The sequence below is a fragment of the Belonocnema kinseyi genome, chromosome 4 (assembly GCF_010883055.1).
Source record: "Belonocnema kinseyi isolate 2016_QV_RU_SX_M_011 chromosome 4, B_treatae_v1, whole genome shotgun sequence".
Classification (NCBI taxonomy): domain Eukaryota; kingdom Metazoa; phylum Arthropoda; class Insecta; order Hymenoptera; family Cynipidae; genus Belonocnema; species Belonocnema kinseyi.
In genome coordinates this window covers 94,909,418-94,927,268 of record NC_046660.1, presented here as the reverse complement: position 1 = coordinate 94,927,268, position 17,851 = coordinate 94,909,418, and the positions used below count along the sequence as shown (strand labels likewise).

Sequence of the window (17,851 nt, the reverse complement as noted above, 5' to 3'; positions counted from 1 at the left end):
TTTTCGCGACAAATGCAGATTGCCTCTGGGTAATTGAATTCGCCTCGAAGAAAATGTAATAAAACTGTTTTTTTCCTTCTCCTGAGAAAAATGTATTGCAAAGAAGAAAAAGGTTTTTATCTGAATCAAACATTTTTCTGACGACACTAGCAGAGAAAATCGAAGGTAGAATAACGAAGATAACTTGCCTTCGTGCTACTAAACCCATTAGAGGTCATAACGAAGAAATTATGGCTTATTAATGGAATAATGCACAGTTTATTCAAATGAAGAAATCGATTTTCTTGGCTATAGATTGAGCGATAAGAATATGATTGCGAAACGAAATTACTTCTCTCCAAGAGTCTTACAAACGATAGTTCCAGACAAAATTTACTGTACGAAATGTGTGTTGTGTGAAGAAAACCATATGGGTGTATTCATGCTTGGCCGAACAAAAGCAAAGTCTCGAAGCGTAAAGTTAGAAGACTAAAAGCATTGGTGACTTCCTGTTTGTGTCTCCTACTAGATAATCACTTCTGAATGTCTTCCGCTTAATTTCTCGGAGAGAAGAAACTGGAAATTGACGGCCATTGTCATTTGACCTACGTATTCAGAAGTAATATATCAATTAAATATCTCGTTGTTAATAATCCCAAAAAATTAGACACATGAGTTTTATCAAAAATAGGCGACAAAAAAGCTCTATAAGTAAAATAAACATATAAATCATTAATTTTTTAGTTGAAATAATAATAGAAATTCGGTTTTGATCCAATTTTTAGGCGTGCGATGTTAATATGCATGAAAAATAGCTATCAAATACGAAAAATCCCGCTGAATTATTTTCCATCGGGTGTGTGATCTACGCGTAAGTTACACAACCAGTAGTTGACGCAATATGATTTGAAAAACTTTTTTTTATGTTATAAGTAATTTAACTCCTACGGCTAACAAAGTAGATTAATATCCAAAAATTGTCAAAATTCTCTTCAAATGATTATATTATTTGAACCAATAGAGATAGGGTATTTCATTTCGTATGAGCGCATTGCCCGAAGCACATTTGTTTACAATAAGACCCTATTTTAAATCAAATTATAACAGAAAACGGCTATGATTTTTTATTAATTTGTCTCAACATTTTCAGATAAACTGCCACTATTTTGTTGATATTGATGTTTTTATTATAATATTCCGATGCGTTTCGAAATAAAACTAAATTCTATAATATTCAATACAAAAAAATTAAATACACTGGAACTTGAATGTACCATCGGTTTCGACGATGGCTTCAGTGGCCTTCAATGGTAAATCCAGACCATCCGAACGTAAACATTTTGCTACGCTGCTGTTGTTTCACGCTTGAGGCTGGGGCTCCACTCTCAGCCTGAAACCGCAACAGCAACAGTTCTCGAAAACAGTAAATCCGGACTCATTAAATTTAAGTTCCAGTGTACCTGTATGAATTTACATAATACGATAGTATAAAATTGTATAAAAAATCGCGTCCTTTTGTTTGCTTTGACAAACAAAACATTTTGTCAGCGAGTGAATTTCTACTATTGCCAGTTGAAAAAAGTTAAAAGTGACGAATTTCCGAAATAGGTGAAAATAAGTGAAAAACTTTAAAATTAAATAAATTTCAGGGGTAAAATTCTACAAACTTCTAAAATCCGCTCTCTGAATATTCCAGAGGAGTGAATAAAAAATGGAAACACTGCTAAATTAAAGTCTGAAATATTCTATTTAAAATGAGACCAACAACATAATAAAATATTCATTGGTTCTCGAATTATCGTAAAAAATGTGGAAGCGTGCCCAAGACGACAATCGGTATTCTCAAACCTTCTTAATATTCCTAAGTATTTCCAAGTATTCCTAAATATTTTAACATCTTCCCTCTATTTCATCACGGCTAGAAATATGCCCATAAAAATTTTAATTGGTAACTTGTGTGTGCTTTGGGACAGGGACACGACTGAAACGTTCGTTCCATTTCGTTAGCGATAGAAAAAAATTATATCTTCCTAGAGTTTGATCTGCTATTTGTTAGTGTCCCTTCTGTGAGATTTAAAAAAAACGTTTACAATTGGGTTTCAAATATTTTAAAAAAATGTATAAAGGTAGCAATTTTATTGGTTCAATATTTTGCATAGCTACATTTTTTTTTATATCTTAGAATCTGCTTTTTAATATCTTGAATATAGACAGTTTAAAATCTTCTTTTTAATAGTATCTACAGATAGTCTCAATACATAGAATTATGTCCGATAGTTAAGTCGTTAAGAAATTACGCAGAATTAGCTAAATATTCTATTTTAATTTTTTTCTTCTCTGCGTAAAATTTGTATCAAGATATAACTGTTTGGAAAATAGTAATTAGTATGCCACGAAAAATAAAATATTTACTTTCTCTTAAATAAAATCAATTTTATAGATCTTTTTCTTAGAGCCGACGGAGAGATTAATTAATTCACATTGCAGCATTTACTTTTTCAATACCATGGAAGTAAATAAAATTCTATCTTTCCGTACTTTTTGATGAAAGATGTGCTTCATGATTTTGTAAGAATAAATTGGGTTGCTTTTATATTAAGAAAGGTATTACATATCTTGAATTGTAAATAAAATCCACATCCAATTCCTGGGATTCTTATTCACAGAGAAACCTCAAGCTTTTTTTATAACAAAATTAGAAAAAATGCTGCAAATAGTTAAATAATACATTAACAATTAAGAAACAATTTTACAACTCTCAATGCAGTTGCCAAGTACCTACAGCGTTTTATCCAATTTTAATAAGAAAAAACCGAGGAGAAAAGATTAGGAATTTTCTGTGCTCTTAGTTCTTTCAATATTGATTTGAAAGCGGTTTTCCTCTTTTCTCTGTTTTTTTTTCGAAGCTTTCGTTTAGTAATCAGATTGTTTCACGCGAAACGATGTCTTCAGAGTCAACCTAATGCATTAAAATGTGAAACGAGTCAACAGTTTCACTAACTGTGCTCAGCAAATCGAATACAAATGTAGCTCCTAGCTGCGACAGGATGGGAATTACGCGGATAAGATAAATCTTTCCTGAATCGTTAAGTTCATGATGCCGTTTTCAACTACATTGATTACTGTGAAAATTACAAAATCAAGAAGCCACTATTTATCTCATCTAATTACGGAAGATTGTGTACATTATTAACATTCTAATTAAGCTAAGGATTTCATATTATCAGTTTGATGCTATTATATAATATTGATTGAATCGTTGTTGTATACGTATCATCAACCTACAAAAATTTAAAGAGGCGCCTTTTGGAAACGCGTGGAAGTGATACTTTTTCAATTTACTAAACTTTTGAAAGACAACACAAGTTGCTCGTAAAGATATCATTTTAATGTCCTGCTTGACTTTTCGTAAAATAAAACAGCTGGCTTAGAGATAAGGGAAGTTTTATCTGAAATGTTTTTTTATGAACAACGAACACGACACATAGGGGTAAATGTAACTACGACCTTTCCAACCACTCTCATTACTTTTAATTACCAAGCAAATGTGAAGATAGAATTCTAGGAGATCAATCAGCACCATTTTCTAAATAAAAGTTATTTTACTTCATTTTTTAATTAAAAACACTATGAAAAAGTATGATCTTGTATTTTTAAATTTGGGATCACAAAGTATGGACAATAAGCCGTAAAATATGGATGCTATTTTTGAAAATCCTGAATTATAAAACTGAATATCTATAGATTGCGGTCCCAAATTTGTAAATCCACGATCATAAACGGTATAATTCATTTTTATAGTACGTAGAAATTTTTGTTAATTAAAGCATGAAAGTTTTAAAAAACCTTTACGTAATCTTAATTAAAATTTTTAATATCATGAAGTATATTTCGCTTCGAAATTTAAGTTAATATATGTAAATACATATGAAAAAAATTTCATCTAGGTATAATCTACATAAAAGTTTTTTTTTAATATAAAATGCATGCCATGCGGCATTAGGTTATGTTTATCGTTTCATATCAACTTTATCCATTTTAGTCTTATAAAAATTTCCAAACAATTTTCTGAAATGTTAGTAGAAATTAATTTAAATACTTTAAATATATTCACTCTTCTACATCAACAAGATAATAAGATGCTCGGACTTTAAACAGACCGACATTTTCGATTTATAATTCAGATTTGCCACATGCGTTAATGCACCATGATCTACATTGCAATATTTTTCGTCCGAAGGCTAATTCATTTCATACGGCTTTATTTGTTAACAGATTTATATTTGAAGGAAAAATTAAAACAATAATCGCGCATTTAAATGTACCAAATATATTAAGCAGTGCTTTTTACTGAAATAAGCGAAGACTCATTTTGGATTCGCGTGTATGTCATTATAGCGAGCATTAAATTTCGGTTCGGGGTAATACGCTCAAAGTACACCAATTCTAAATTTAAAGATATAACACTACAAATTAAAGAATTTTATATTAAAAAGCTCAATATTGTACAACTTAAAAATTCAAATTGAAGGACTTCAAACATAGACTGTTATTTAAGATTACACAATTCCAAACGTCTAAACATAAACAATTCAGTACCAAGTAGTTAAAACTAAAAATTTAAGTATTAGTTGTTTTAAATTCAATAATAATTTCAAATTCAAAATGAAATCATTTGAAGACACGAGAATTAAAATTGGATCAGGAATAAAAATAAAATTGTACAGGACGAACAAAAAAAGAGTTGTCTACAGTAGGTTCTTTAAATATAACATTTTGGTAAAATTATAGAAGCATATGCTGTCCAGTTTCCCATCTCATACATTTTAAAACTGCACATTCTTTTACAAAACCACGAAAATATAGTAAATACCTTTTTGGGTACGTTAAATATGTGCAATATGTGATCTTGATAGCGAAAAATTCGCACTAGAATTTAAGATAATATGAGAATGACAACGGGATATTGACCAAAAATAAAACATTTTCTACATAGAAAATTTGTTCAAAATTATAGAAGTATGGGGTCATTATTCACAATGTGTCAGGAAGGTGAAAATATTTTTTTTAAGCACAAAAATCTTTGTATTCTAAAAATTGGCTGCATTTGTCATTATTATTCTTTGGGCACGTCAAATCTTTTTCAGTGAATTTTTATCAAAAAAAGCCTTTAATATATCAGAAACGTTCCTTCATTGTGCAGTGTACAGAAATAAATCTTTGGGAGTGAAAATACGGTGATTCAAAAAACAGAGAGAGATTTAAAAAATTCCTATGTGCTTGAAGTTCTGAACGTTTAAAATCTTAAATGAATACAATTTTTTTAATGGTGGCTTTGTATATTATAAATGGTGCTAAAACGGTTAGTTGGAGAGGTTAATGAACCTAATTTTAAAAATAAGAATGTGAGTAAATAATAGCATTATTATAAGCATTATTATAGTAATTTCGCATCACATTTATCTCTATCGACCCTACATTAAATTCTCGGTCGAAAAATAAATGCACTGTCATTTAACTGAAAAAATATTGGGTCCTGTGGCCGTAAACAATAGTTTGTTCGGAGTTATTATATAATATTTTAACTTGAAAAATGCATAAAATATTAAACTTTTTTTTCTGCATGAAATATAGGTATTGTCTAAAATTACGAAAATTCCCGCCTGGGACTAATTTTAAGGAAATTTCCGCCCTTTCTCCGGTATGATGGGGGAATAGAATTTGTTGTCTTTCCCATCTCCTGAGATCAATCCTGGGACCTGCGGTGGGACGAAAGTCGGACGGACCTCATTTTATAACGTATGGAGATAGAAAGAGAGGTCTGTTCTATTATAGACTTCAAAACGACCCCAGAGTTCCATTTCCAACCAACAACTGCATAAAGTCAACATAACCTCAAACTATCAAAACTATTCCTCATCTTTCATTGTGTTGAAAGATTAAATGAATTAAAGATTAATCTTATAAGAAAATGTCAAATGATTATGATCGTATTGTAAAGGAGGAGGACTTATTATATACTATAAACAGGGTTTTAGCCCAGGTAATAGTTTCGCATCTATTTTTCCACCCCAATCTTATATGATATGATAGTTTTAATTTATACAGGACACGCAAACTCTATTTTAAGCTTTTCAAAAAGGCGATTCTCAGTTGATTATGAGATGTTCAAGTTTCAAGTAGCATACCTAGAATATTATCACAGTAGATCTAGGGTGCTTTTCACTATTTGCTTCAACTTGGTTTCAAGCAATCTCTAACGAATAATAGTGCTCGAATAAATTCACAGAACCCAAGCGATCTCTCATTAACGCTTCTGTTTACACGATCTGTGCGGTTTAGCCGATGTTGAACAACCGGCAGTGCTCTGATTCACTTCACATTATTGGTCGCACAGTTTCAGAATTAGTGAGACGTCTATTGAAACACGTAGGTATGTACAGCACAGAAATTCAAACATCACTCATCTCCTTCAAACAAGATCTCCTAGCGTAGGATGGGCCCAGCCTTCAAATTTTTTCTTTTATACTTTAAACACATTTCCTGCTTATCGGGCAACTTATATATATATATAACACATCCTCAAAATCTTGTCCTCTTTTGCACATGGTATAATGTCACTGATGCGACAAATATTTCAAACTAGACACAATTAGTTTTTGCCACATTTCTAGTTACTTGTGTCTACTAACTACACGACCGCGACCGAGACGACCGATGTGGCATTGCTGGTGAGTACACATGGGGCGCGAGGCGAGTCCGCTTGGTGGGCGAACAGCTGCCTATCCCCACCTTAGGACCCCACCAGTACGGTAGTTCAGACTTCAGTCCCTGAGGCCTCCACGATTTGACCGTGACTTTCGTCTGCCTTGCCTGCCTTGGCTTTTTCTTTCATGTATTCGCCTTGCATTGCCAATTTTCCAACACGCTGCTAAGGTGCATTTTTGACATTCCTCGGTTCCTTCTGGGAACCGATCGTCCTCTTTTTCTACAACTTTTAAATCTGAACAAATCTGGAAACTTGAAAAAGAATCGCAGATTTAACGTTGAACCGCATTTGAAATTTTCGAATGGATTGTCTGATCACGTGGTGGCGCCGCGCCGAGGCGAGGGGAAACAACGATGCTCGAGATGAGATATGCTGATTTGGAATGTGCCAACGATATTTAAATGTTGAAACGAGTCAGTGACATTTAGAGATTGTATACGGGGTCGAATATTCGTTCATACTGCATGCTTTTATATCTATTTTGTAGGAAGTAGAGTTCTCTCTGAGAAATGCTGATTATGCCGCGAAAGAAATCTCGTAATAAGACTTTGCTTAAAAGTGACATTTTAGTATATTGCAGATTCAAAGCCATTCGAGAAACTGACCAATTCACATATGTAGTCTAAAACCAATTGTGTTAAAACCAAATTTTAAGACCAAAAAAATCTCAATCTGCAATTAACAGATACGCAATTAACAGATACACAATTAACGGAGTCGCCGTTTCAATGGGTTCTTGTTTCCTGGGTTGTTATGGATGTCCTAATATTCCGGATACTTCAGAGTATTATTTCTTGAAGCACAATATAAGATATTTTATTCAAGATCGTCGTTTCATGATACCCCAAAACATTTCAGAATATAATATAAAATTCAAGAATATTCTGCATAGTTGACCAAGAACCGAAATTTATTTGGAGGGACAGCAAGCTTTGTAATTTAATGTATGTATATTAAATTTCGAAAAGAATGTTTAAAAACATAAAGAAAGTCAATTCATGTAAAAGAAAGTGAGGTTTGGTTGTTTCTTTCTTTCCTCTTTCTCCCTCTTTTTCTATTGATATATGACTCTTATAAGCTAATTACACTTTTTTCAAACATACTTCTCCCATTTAAAGTTATTTGTGCAATTTGATTACATAAATTGACTTCTTTGAGGTTATATATTTTTTAACTGATTTTCTGGAAACATATACTTCATCTTAACCCAGCAAAAAAGAAAGTATTCATACGAATTAAATTGGAAAGATTAGACACCCCGTAGATCCTCCTTTTGTGAAAATAGCGCGTTGGACCAGTGTGTCAATGCGTGTTAGTTAAAAAAAAAAAACGGTATATCAATTTTGAATCTTTTTATACGTATAAATATTATGCAAAAGTTTGAAGTCAGCAAATTCACTTTAATGCGTAGCACGACAACGTTTTGACATTGGTCAATTTGCCTGAATTCGCACGGCAAATTTCAGAAAAAGTTGATTTATACAATTTAATCCGTAACAGTAAAACCAACACGCGAGGCATATAGAATAATTTATTGCAAATGTTTAGTAAATTGACCCGTAGCTCAGTGGGAATACTATGGAATGATACACGAGAGATCGCTCTTTCAGGTCTCGACACATGCAATTTTTTCAAAATTGACCTTGACCACTAATTTATATGAATTCACACGCGTTCAATTAGTGCTGTCTCAATTCGTATTTAAACGTCAAAATTCGTTTAAACTAATCAGAAAACAGGATTCACGCGCATTCAAAAATGTTAATTCGCCCTAATCCGTCTCAATTCTTTCTTTTTTTTTTTGCTGGGAAGGCTTTTCGTGCAATTCTGTTACACAATTTGATTTTCTTTGAGTTTAATTTTTTAAAGATTCTTTTCTAAGAACATTCTATTAGTAGCTAAAACATTCCCGGATTCGCAGATAATAGAAAAAAAAATATATGAGGAATATGAGAACATATTAATATAAGATTAGAAATTCCAGGACACTCAAGTTTCTAGAACGTTCAAAAGCGTTCCGGACTGTTTTATAAAAATGCAGAACATTTCAAGTTTTCTGGGACATAAGGTCGTTAGTCCTAAAAACTCGAACTTTACACGATACACAATAAACTGCCTAACTTTAACGCATTTGATTTTTTTAAACAAAGAAATAATTTCTAGATATTAGCTCTATCGTACCATGAAAAAAAAACTTGTTAACGGTACTAGGTGCCCAAAAAACGAACTGGACCATAATCTTCTACAGATACATGAGTTAGGTCAAAAAAATTAGTTTAAGCTCAAGAAATGTATTTTTGAAATTTAAAACTTTTGTCTTTCTGCTCCAGGACCCTTTATTTTAAGACTTAAAGAGTACTTTAGAAAATAGAGTATATTCAATAAAATTGTTAATCATTCTACAAAATTTCAAAATAATCTAAAACAGTTGCCATGATTCCATTTTTTTACATTTTAGAATATTCTATTTCAAAATATTCTACAAAAATTAAAGATATTTCCATAACCTTTCTGGTTATGACATAATTATTAATTATACTAATAATACAAAAACTTATGCAAACAATATCTTGGTTGCCCAATAATGGCTGTATCTAGGGCGTTCAAAAAAAAAACATTCTAGATTCTTTAGATATTTTTTTTCAGAAACAAATTCTGAAGAAAATTTTAGTATATATTAGAACATTTTAGGATTGAACTAGACATAAAAAATATCAAAAACATGAAAATTCGACTCAAGGCATAAATATATGTCTGCAAGACATAGAAATTTTTCTCCAAGACATAAGTTAAAGTCTGACTCCGTCTCAAAACTGAGACATGTTTAAGTCGAATTTTTCGAGTTCAGTACGTCTTGATTGGGAGCAATTCAAGCCGACACCAAATCGAAGAATTTTTACTCGGGGACTAAGTTAAGTTAGTAATTTCTTAAAGTTAATTTATTCATATAAAATTTTCATTTGTTCAAAAAGAATGCTTTTGGACGAATTATAACGTATAAAGTTAATAAAAAGTTAATACAAGCAGTGAAAAGTGGTTATATATATAAAAGTGCTTCCATAGAAACTTTGACTTGCGATGGAAACTTAGAGAATAACTTAAGATATGGTCTCTCATCTCAGGAAATTGAATTCTTGAAAAGTACCTTAAACTTAAAAAAAATTTCAAAAACTTAGAAAATAATCTTTTAGTATAAAAAAATCATATGAAACATAATATTAGAGTTAAATCCTCACAATTATCTCACTGAATAAGAGGTAGAAAAAACGCTTTACACAGTAGTCATTATCATTTATCAGTAACCACCTCAAGTTTAACCATGTTTTGTGGCAAAATAAAATTCGTTTCTTTGCATATTTCTGAAATTTATCGATAGGCCAAAACCTAAAGTACTTGTAACGGCAAAAAACTATTTTCGACCTAAGTGGGTTTTAGTTGGTCGTCGCTTTTAGCGCTTCAATTGTGTTCCTTATATTTATAAAATTTTAAACTGCCTGATAGGTGATTCACTCTGACACGTTAAAAAAAGGTCATTAAACTGATTGAACTTGTTATTTTCCAATGTAGACCAAGAGATATGACAAATCGGCAATTCCCGAGATGCGTCACGAATGTGTGACGAATTGCGGTAATCGTTAGTTCGAGATGTTTTGACAATATTGTGCGTAATAATTCAGTAAATTTTTAGAATAAATCTCTCTTTCTCAGTACAAATACTTATATAAGTGATATATAAATAAAATATCGTCTGTAACTTGACAGCAACCCTTTGAAAGCCTCGTCCGTTATTCTTAGTACTCGAAACCACCCTGTTATGAGCCTTCAACGCCCCCTAAAAAGTGAACGTAACATAGCCCTGTACCGACAAGTGCAGTAAATAGTTCCACAAACGGCCACTAAATAACGCACAATGTTTTCTCTAACCGTACTATTGTGATTACCAATCGAAGCCCGAGCAGATGACTGCCACGTCAATCGTAAGTTTTCACGGCTCAATTTTCAGACGGTCCTGCCGTCTAATAAAATGCTGATTTTGAATTAAATATCGTGCATTTCTCGCAGTGTTACACATTTCTCTTCATATGGAGTTCAATGTTTATAGGACGACTTCAAAAACCATGGTCTGTCAGGGTTTTAAAACTGGTCATTCAAACATTGATTTCGTAAAGACGTGCCAAACACTACTGGTGAAGTAAAATATTATTTTATAACGTATTGCTGACATAAAGTGAATTTTATATATTGTCTTACAATTAAATTTTTAATAATGTGTAAACGACCCTTGTGTATATTACTATGAGGTATACGGCCCTTATATACTCTCTAAATATGAATCAGTGGACAATTCACTGATTGAAATAATGGTTAGACATTTCGCTGATTAATCAGTGATTTTGGGCTTATTTACTAATCAGTTCAGTAACACCAGAGTAAATCATGTGAAGCATAACCTCTAAAGCTGTAAGTTAAGCGTTGTTGTTACTCTTTTACTTAAGTAGTGAGAAAAATTCCTCAATGATTTTTTTTTAAATTTTTGGACTGTAAGCCTGCTGAATTAACTGCAGGATACATATACTCTAACTCATATAGGAAGTACTTACCTAACAGGTTTGTACATGAAATTCGATCATATTTATGGGTTTTAAGTTTTTTCTATGATTCTTTGATTGAATGTACTAAAATATTATTGTATTGTGATTGCTAAATTGACATGGTGCAGGGCTGCCAACCCTCAAAAGTGGTTTATCGGTCCGTATTTTATTGATGATATACTTTAAACGGAGATAAATACAGAAGCTTGCGTTTCAAAAACAAAATTAAGCTTTATAATTTTTCTACTCCATCTTAACCCCCTTCCCAGATGAGTGGAGGGAGTGTTGAAAATTAAATTGATTACACTTTAATATTTCTCATGAAAACAATCAACGTCTTCTTTATTTTGTTTGGGAGCGCATTTCTTAAACAGTCAACAGTGTCATTTTTCGCCAATGCAGCGCCATCTGGCGGGAATCGAACAGAACTTTTCAAATAATACTCAAGTATTTTTTTATGGAGAATCTGAATCTGCAATAAAAATATGGGTTTCCATTTTAAGTTTTAAAGTTACCCCACCTCCCATTCTCAGGGGGTGGTGTGTGGGGTGCATTTTTCCGGCGTCGCGTTTCACCCTCGAAAAAAAGTGTTTTTTTGAGGATATTTTTTTCTTTAGATGTGTATTTCTTGAGATATTTAGATATCTCAAGAAAAAAGTATCACCCTGCATATATAATTGATTTGACCTTTTTTATACCGAGAGGAGTTGGGTAAATATTAAATTTTTTATGAATTTTTCGTGAAGTTTATGTTTCAATATAGTCATGAAGAAGCGTGATATACTTCAAAAAATACCAGAGTTAGAGAAGAGAAGGAAGCAACCCTTTTAAACTGGTTTTTGTCTCGTACTCTACTGCACTGCGCAATGCAGTTACTTCTGAGAAATGCAAGTTCTGCATGCACGTACAGAACAATCTATGTCTCTATGAAAACATGAAGATTTTATTATTTTTTTGTTTTAAACTGAATTGTTTTCAAGCCTTGTTTTTTTATTTGTTTATCTATACCTTCTAAAAACTTATTTTAAATTATTTCAGATAATAATTCCTTTTTTTAAACTAAATAATATTACGTTTTAGTTCAAGAAACTCTTCCCGAAACAAATTAGCTACTAGTGTCTGAATCTGAATCAGTGAGACGTTACTGTAATTAGTGAAAATCCTTACTGAGTTAATTCAGTGACGCATTTTTTCACTGATTCAAATTTAGGAAGTATTATCATTAATTAAAATTAACTGTAATTGAATTAAGATTGCTAATGTGATAGTTTCGTTCGTCAGTTTCAACTTCTTTAGACGTAAGCGTTATGCAATGTAAGGTGTAAATATTAAAAACCGTAGTTTCGACTTCTTTCACCTTCAACGCTGCAAACTGACGAAGTTGATCTTACTGATTTAACCTTCATTTTAATTTCAAACCATGTTGTCCCATTTCACCTTCTCTTTCAACGTGATGATTGTTTTCAGGAGAGTTACTCAATTGTAATCAATTTAATTTTCAATACACCCTTCACCCACCCGAGAAAAGAGCTAAAGTGGGGTATAGATAAATTAGAAAGCTCAATATACTTTTTTAAGCGCAGACTTCTCATTTTGACTTCAGGTATGTAGGCAGTCAATGAATTATTTCATTTCACAAATCATTCTTTGCACCCTTTTAAAGAAATTTGTTTTTCACCTGTCAGTTTCTAGCTATTTTTATGCTATTTTTATATATTCATGTTTTGATTGTTCAAATTTTCAAATACAATACTTAACACTTTAGAAAAGTATATATATTCTCATGATTGCTGTACTATTATACAAGTATTGACCTAACATATTAACTTTAGGTGATAGTAAAAGGCTTAGAATTTAATATATATATATATATATATATATATATGTATATATGAATGGGTGTGCGTGTGAAAACAGGATATTCTTTTCATCTTGTGACATTAATATCTTAAGAAATATGCACACAAACAAAAAATGTCCATGACGAGAAGTTTGTATTTTCGAGTGGGAAAAGCAAATCCGCAACAATTTACCCGATACCCCACCCTCTCGGGGTGGTAGGGGAGGGGATAACTTTAGAACTTAAAATTGAAACCAACGTTTTTTATTGCAGATTCAGATTCTCCATTAAAAAATGAGTAATATTTTATTTGAAACAATGTTTTTGATTCACGCCAGACGGCGATGCATTTGCGAAAAATGACATTGTTGAGTGGTCAAGGCATGCGGTTTCAAACGAAAGTAAAAAGAAGATTCTTATTTCTTTATTTTAATTGAACAAAACAAAACAAAATAAGAAGATTTTAAATTAATTTCCTCAAAATGTTTAATTTTTTTTTGTATAAGACCAGGTACAGAATTCGAAATGCGGAAGCTGCACCTACATTCCACCCCCGGTGACCTATAACCCTTGGTTGCGCGAATTGAAAAAAATGTTTCATAAAAGTATAAGTATTTTGTAATGAAGAATTTGGATGGGTCTATTAAGTTCTAAGCCTTTTATTGTCACCTAAAGTTAATATGTTAAGACAATACTTGTATAAAAGTACTGCAATCATGAGAATATTCGTACTTTTCTAAATTGTCAAGTATTGTATTTGAAAATTTTAAAAATAAAAACATAAATATATTAAAAAGAATAAAAAAACAGCTAGTTGAAAGAGAAGATGAAATGGGATAAAATGGTTTGAAGTCAAATTGAAGGTTAAATCAGTAAGATCAACTTTGTCAGTTTGCGGCGTTGAAAGTGAAAGAAGTCGCAGCTACGGTTTTCAATAGTTTCACCTTGCATTGAATAACGCTTACGCTTGAAGAAGTTGAAACTGACGACGAAACTTCGATTTACTTTATAAGGGCGATAAATGTCTGTATTTCATTATCTAGTTTAGCAGGATGGAATATCCCCGTGCTGCCGCGCCGGAGACCCGTGTTCGATTCCCACCAACTTTATATTTTAATCGCATTTTTCTGTTTCACCTTGTAATATAATATTGCGGAATGTATATGATAATATATAAACTGTAATCATGTGTACTATACAATATAATTTAAATAAATATAATGGTTCGAAACAGTTCAAAAACCCATAAAAAGTCTGCATTTACGTCGTATGCTTGTGTAAAACTGTAAAGGATACGTGTGTTCACCTTCAACGCGACGTGGCGCAGGTTAGGTTTTTTTTTCGTCTGCTAATCTGACTGCACCAATTTTTACTAAGTAGCTTACTAAACCAGTGCGCCGGTTTCTCTCGACGTCACTATAGTCCCTTGCAAATATTGCAATATTCTGCAGATATTAATGCAAGAAATTTAGAATTTTCTTTTACCGAAATTAGGAAGTGGCTATAATACATTACTTGCTGCTTTACTAGTTACTACTCGAAGTAGTAAACGTTAAAAAAGTTCCTCTATGTCCCTCTATTCAAAACTTAAAAAAAAAGTAAAATCTAGTCTGATTTTTAGCAAATATTGTAGCAAAAGGTTTCTCCGTATATTCCTTATTGATTATGAAAAACGCTGAAATGAAGATGAGACCACAATATCGTTTCACCTTCATTTCGGCTGCGAAACTGGTAAAAACGGTAACAACTACAACTTTTGAAGTCGGAATAAAGGCGAAAATACATTAGCTGACATTGAGACTTTAACTTCATTTCATCTTTATTCACCTTCATTGATGAAAGTGAAAGAAGTTGAAAGTGACGACGAAACTTTGACTCTGGTAAGAAAATGAAAAAAGTCAGTACGCATAGCACTGTCGAGAGCATTCTTTTCATCGAGAGAACGTAATATACTCAACGACAAATCAGAAACGGAAATCAGCTTATAGCAACTGTATCAGGATATTCTCTGGTAATCCAATTAGGCCATTGCGCTCTTTGAAATTCAAGTGTCAGATATTCGATAGTGCATCATCAGCATGGTTTACAGGTTAAGCCTGAGGCATTAATTACCGAGAGAGAACAATTTGTGTCCTTCAAATTAAGTGTACATGTAAAAATAGTGAAAATAGGCCTTGACAATTGGATACTTTCTCCTCTGTTCAGCTGGCTTTAGGTCCTAAGAGTGTATAGTAATTTTTCGATTACAACGAAGCTTACATATCATTATGGTAGTTAGACATTTAATTTCAAAAGCATGCAACGTGATTACGCTACCCGTTGCGTTGTGTGTTAGAAGAGATAATTAGCTAATAGAGCAGGTCGAGTAAACACTTCTTGTTTACAAAATGGAAATAAAACTGTTAGAAAAATAGGAGTGACATTGCAAACAAAATATTGAAAAACTGGTTTAAATTTTCTACAATGTCACAATGATGTCAACATTTTTGAAAAGTTTATGTTATTGCTTCAAATTTTTGTAATAAATAGCAAAAGGGGTTGTCCATTTATTAAATTACGCTTTTAGAGGGTTGGAGGATTTAAGAGGAGCTGTTATGGCCCTGCTACGATGGAGGAGGGGGAAGGGTTCAAGAAATGTTATGTAGGATTGTTATCAAATACAGTACTTTAAAAGAAAATATTATAAGAGGGTATGGAAGAGTGAAAAAAGTTGTTTTTTGTCCGACCCCCCTTGAAAATGCGCCATTGCATGCACGTAAAGCAGGCGCAATGTGGCCACTTCCAGCCCAGTGAGGAAATGGAAAAAAGAGAAAAAGGTCGAAGAGGACAGTGAAAGGATAAAAAGGAAATGAATAACAGGAAAAGAGAAAAGCGAAACAATAAAAGGAAATGCAGGAAAGGAAAAGGGAAGGTAAAAATGAGAAACTGGAAAGGGGGAAATGGGAGATTAGGAAAAAGAAATAGGGTCAAGGTAATGAGGAAATTAAGAAAGGAGAAATTGTGGAAAGGGTGATGGAAAACAGAAAATGGGGTATAAGGAAAGGGTGAAAAGGGAAAGAGAAAAGGGGGAAGGAAAACGGAAAAGGGGATTGGGGTAGGCGATAGGGGGCAGGAAAATGCAAGCGTGGGATGAGAAAGGGGTAAAGGGGAATGAGGAAAAGGGAAGGGCTGAAAAGGGGAAAGGAAAAGGGAAATGGTACAGGAGAATGAGAAAGGGGAAAGGAAAATGGTGAAAGGGAGAACTAAGAGAGATACAGTGAGATTTCTCGATCCAGACCCTGCCTTGTCATGCGCACTAAACTTCCTTTATCTGCTTCACATGATTGTTTTCAAGGAGATTAGGAAAAAAAGTATAGTGTGTATCAAGGGAGTAAGGCTATTTTTCTTCGTACACACTCGTCAAAATTACCTTCCTTACACCCTCGATACAAAATGTACTATTTTGAAATCTGATTATGAGGTATATGTAAAAGTTGAGGTATCCTTTCAGGGGACCCCGTAATTGAAGAAGAAAATTAAATATCATTTTTGGCCACCACAGAGGGGTTGTACATTTTCAAAGTTTGAAAAATTAAAAATGTTTTCTATGGACAACATTTTACTTATCAGACTTTAAGATACACCTCATTTTTAGCAGCTACCTTTTACAGCATATACGTAAATAACTGTTGAGGAGTATATTTCTCGTTTTAAGATGAATTATTTTGTGAGATTGGTTTCCGTGAAATTTGGAAAAAGTTTTGAAATGCATGCGAAATATTTAAAAATTAAAGAAAAAACATCCACGTAATTTGTATCGGGGAGCATGAAGCCTTTATCTTGACTATTTTGTATCTCGCATATTTTGATATGAAAAATTACATTTTTTTTAATTTACAAAAAAAAATTGAAATAAAAAGTCGCCATGTAATTATACCAGATGTTATTTTTTATATTGTCAAATACTTTTCTAGATATTTATTTTATAACACATCTCGAATGTTCCACTTCAACTACAATTGCCTTCAACCTTCTGCAAAGTTCCTCCAAGCCCAAGGATTTTAGTAATCGATTTAATTAATTGGCGCAATTATAAGAATAATACGAGATTGAAATTCTGACATCAAGCAAATTGCTGCCTTTCATTTTCCTATATACAAGAACGAATCAAGTTTATTCAGGGAATACACAGTGGAATAGGTCGATGTCAAGGGAAGAAATTGTTTTAAGTTTATTATTTATAATTATTACAAAAAAATCAATTAAAATTTTTACATTAGTGGAAGTGATATTTAAGCAACAACTAAACTCAATAACTAGTCATAAATTAAAGTAAACTTTCAAAGTATTGTATATTGTTAACGATCATTATCGTTACAAACAATAATTATTTCCCAAAATAGTTAAAATTGAACTCGAGCTTATAAGCCCAGGTGGAAAATCCAGTACAGATGGGCGGTTAATAGGCTCCACGATTGGGACAGTACTATGACGGCAGTATAAATATTTTTCAAATGTAGAAAATAAAATGTGTTTTAAAATTTCGAAAAACTACATATATCGAGAAAATAAATTTTTTTCAATATAAATTTTAAATTATTATTATTATTATTACACCATTAAGCCATTTCCCTTTCGGGGTAGGCGTGACTCACTCGGCAGGGGAAAGGAGTAGTGTGTGGATGGGATAGA

At 32.4% G+C, this 17,851-nt stretch overlaps 1 protein-coding gene across 4 annotated transcripts in view; it reads right to left on the bottom strand.

The window, feature by feature from the left end:
- LOC117171322 (ankyrin repeat and fibronectin type-III domain-containing protein 1) overlaps positions 1 to 17,851 on the bottom strand; it is a 97,619-nt gene that overhangs the window by 51,395 nt on the left and 28,373 nt on the right. Inside the window, exon 1 of one of the 4 annotated variants that reach the window (XM_033358528.1) lies at positions 6,672 to 6,716. The exons of the other annotated variants lie outside the window; for them this stretch is intronic. Coding sequence (XP_033214419.1) covers positions 6,672 to 6,705 — 34 coding nt within the window. The 5' untranslated portion in view covers positions 6,706 to 6,716. Of the gene's footprint in view, positions 1 to 6,671; positions 6,717 to 17,851 lie in introns of those variants that run through there. 4 annotated transcript variants of the gene reach the window in all.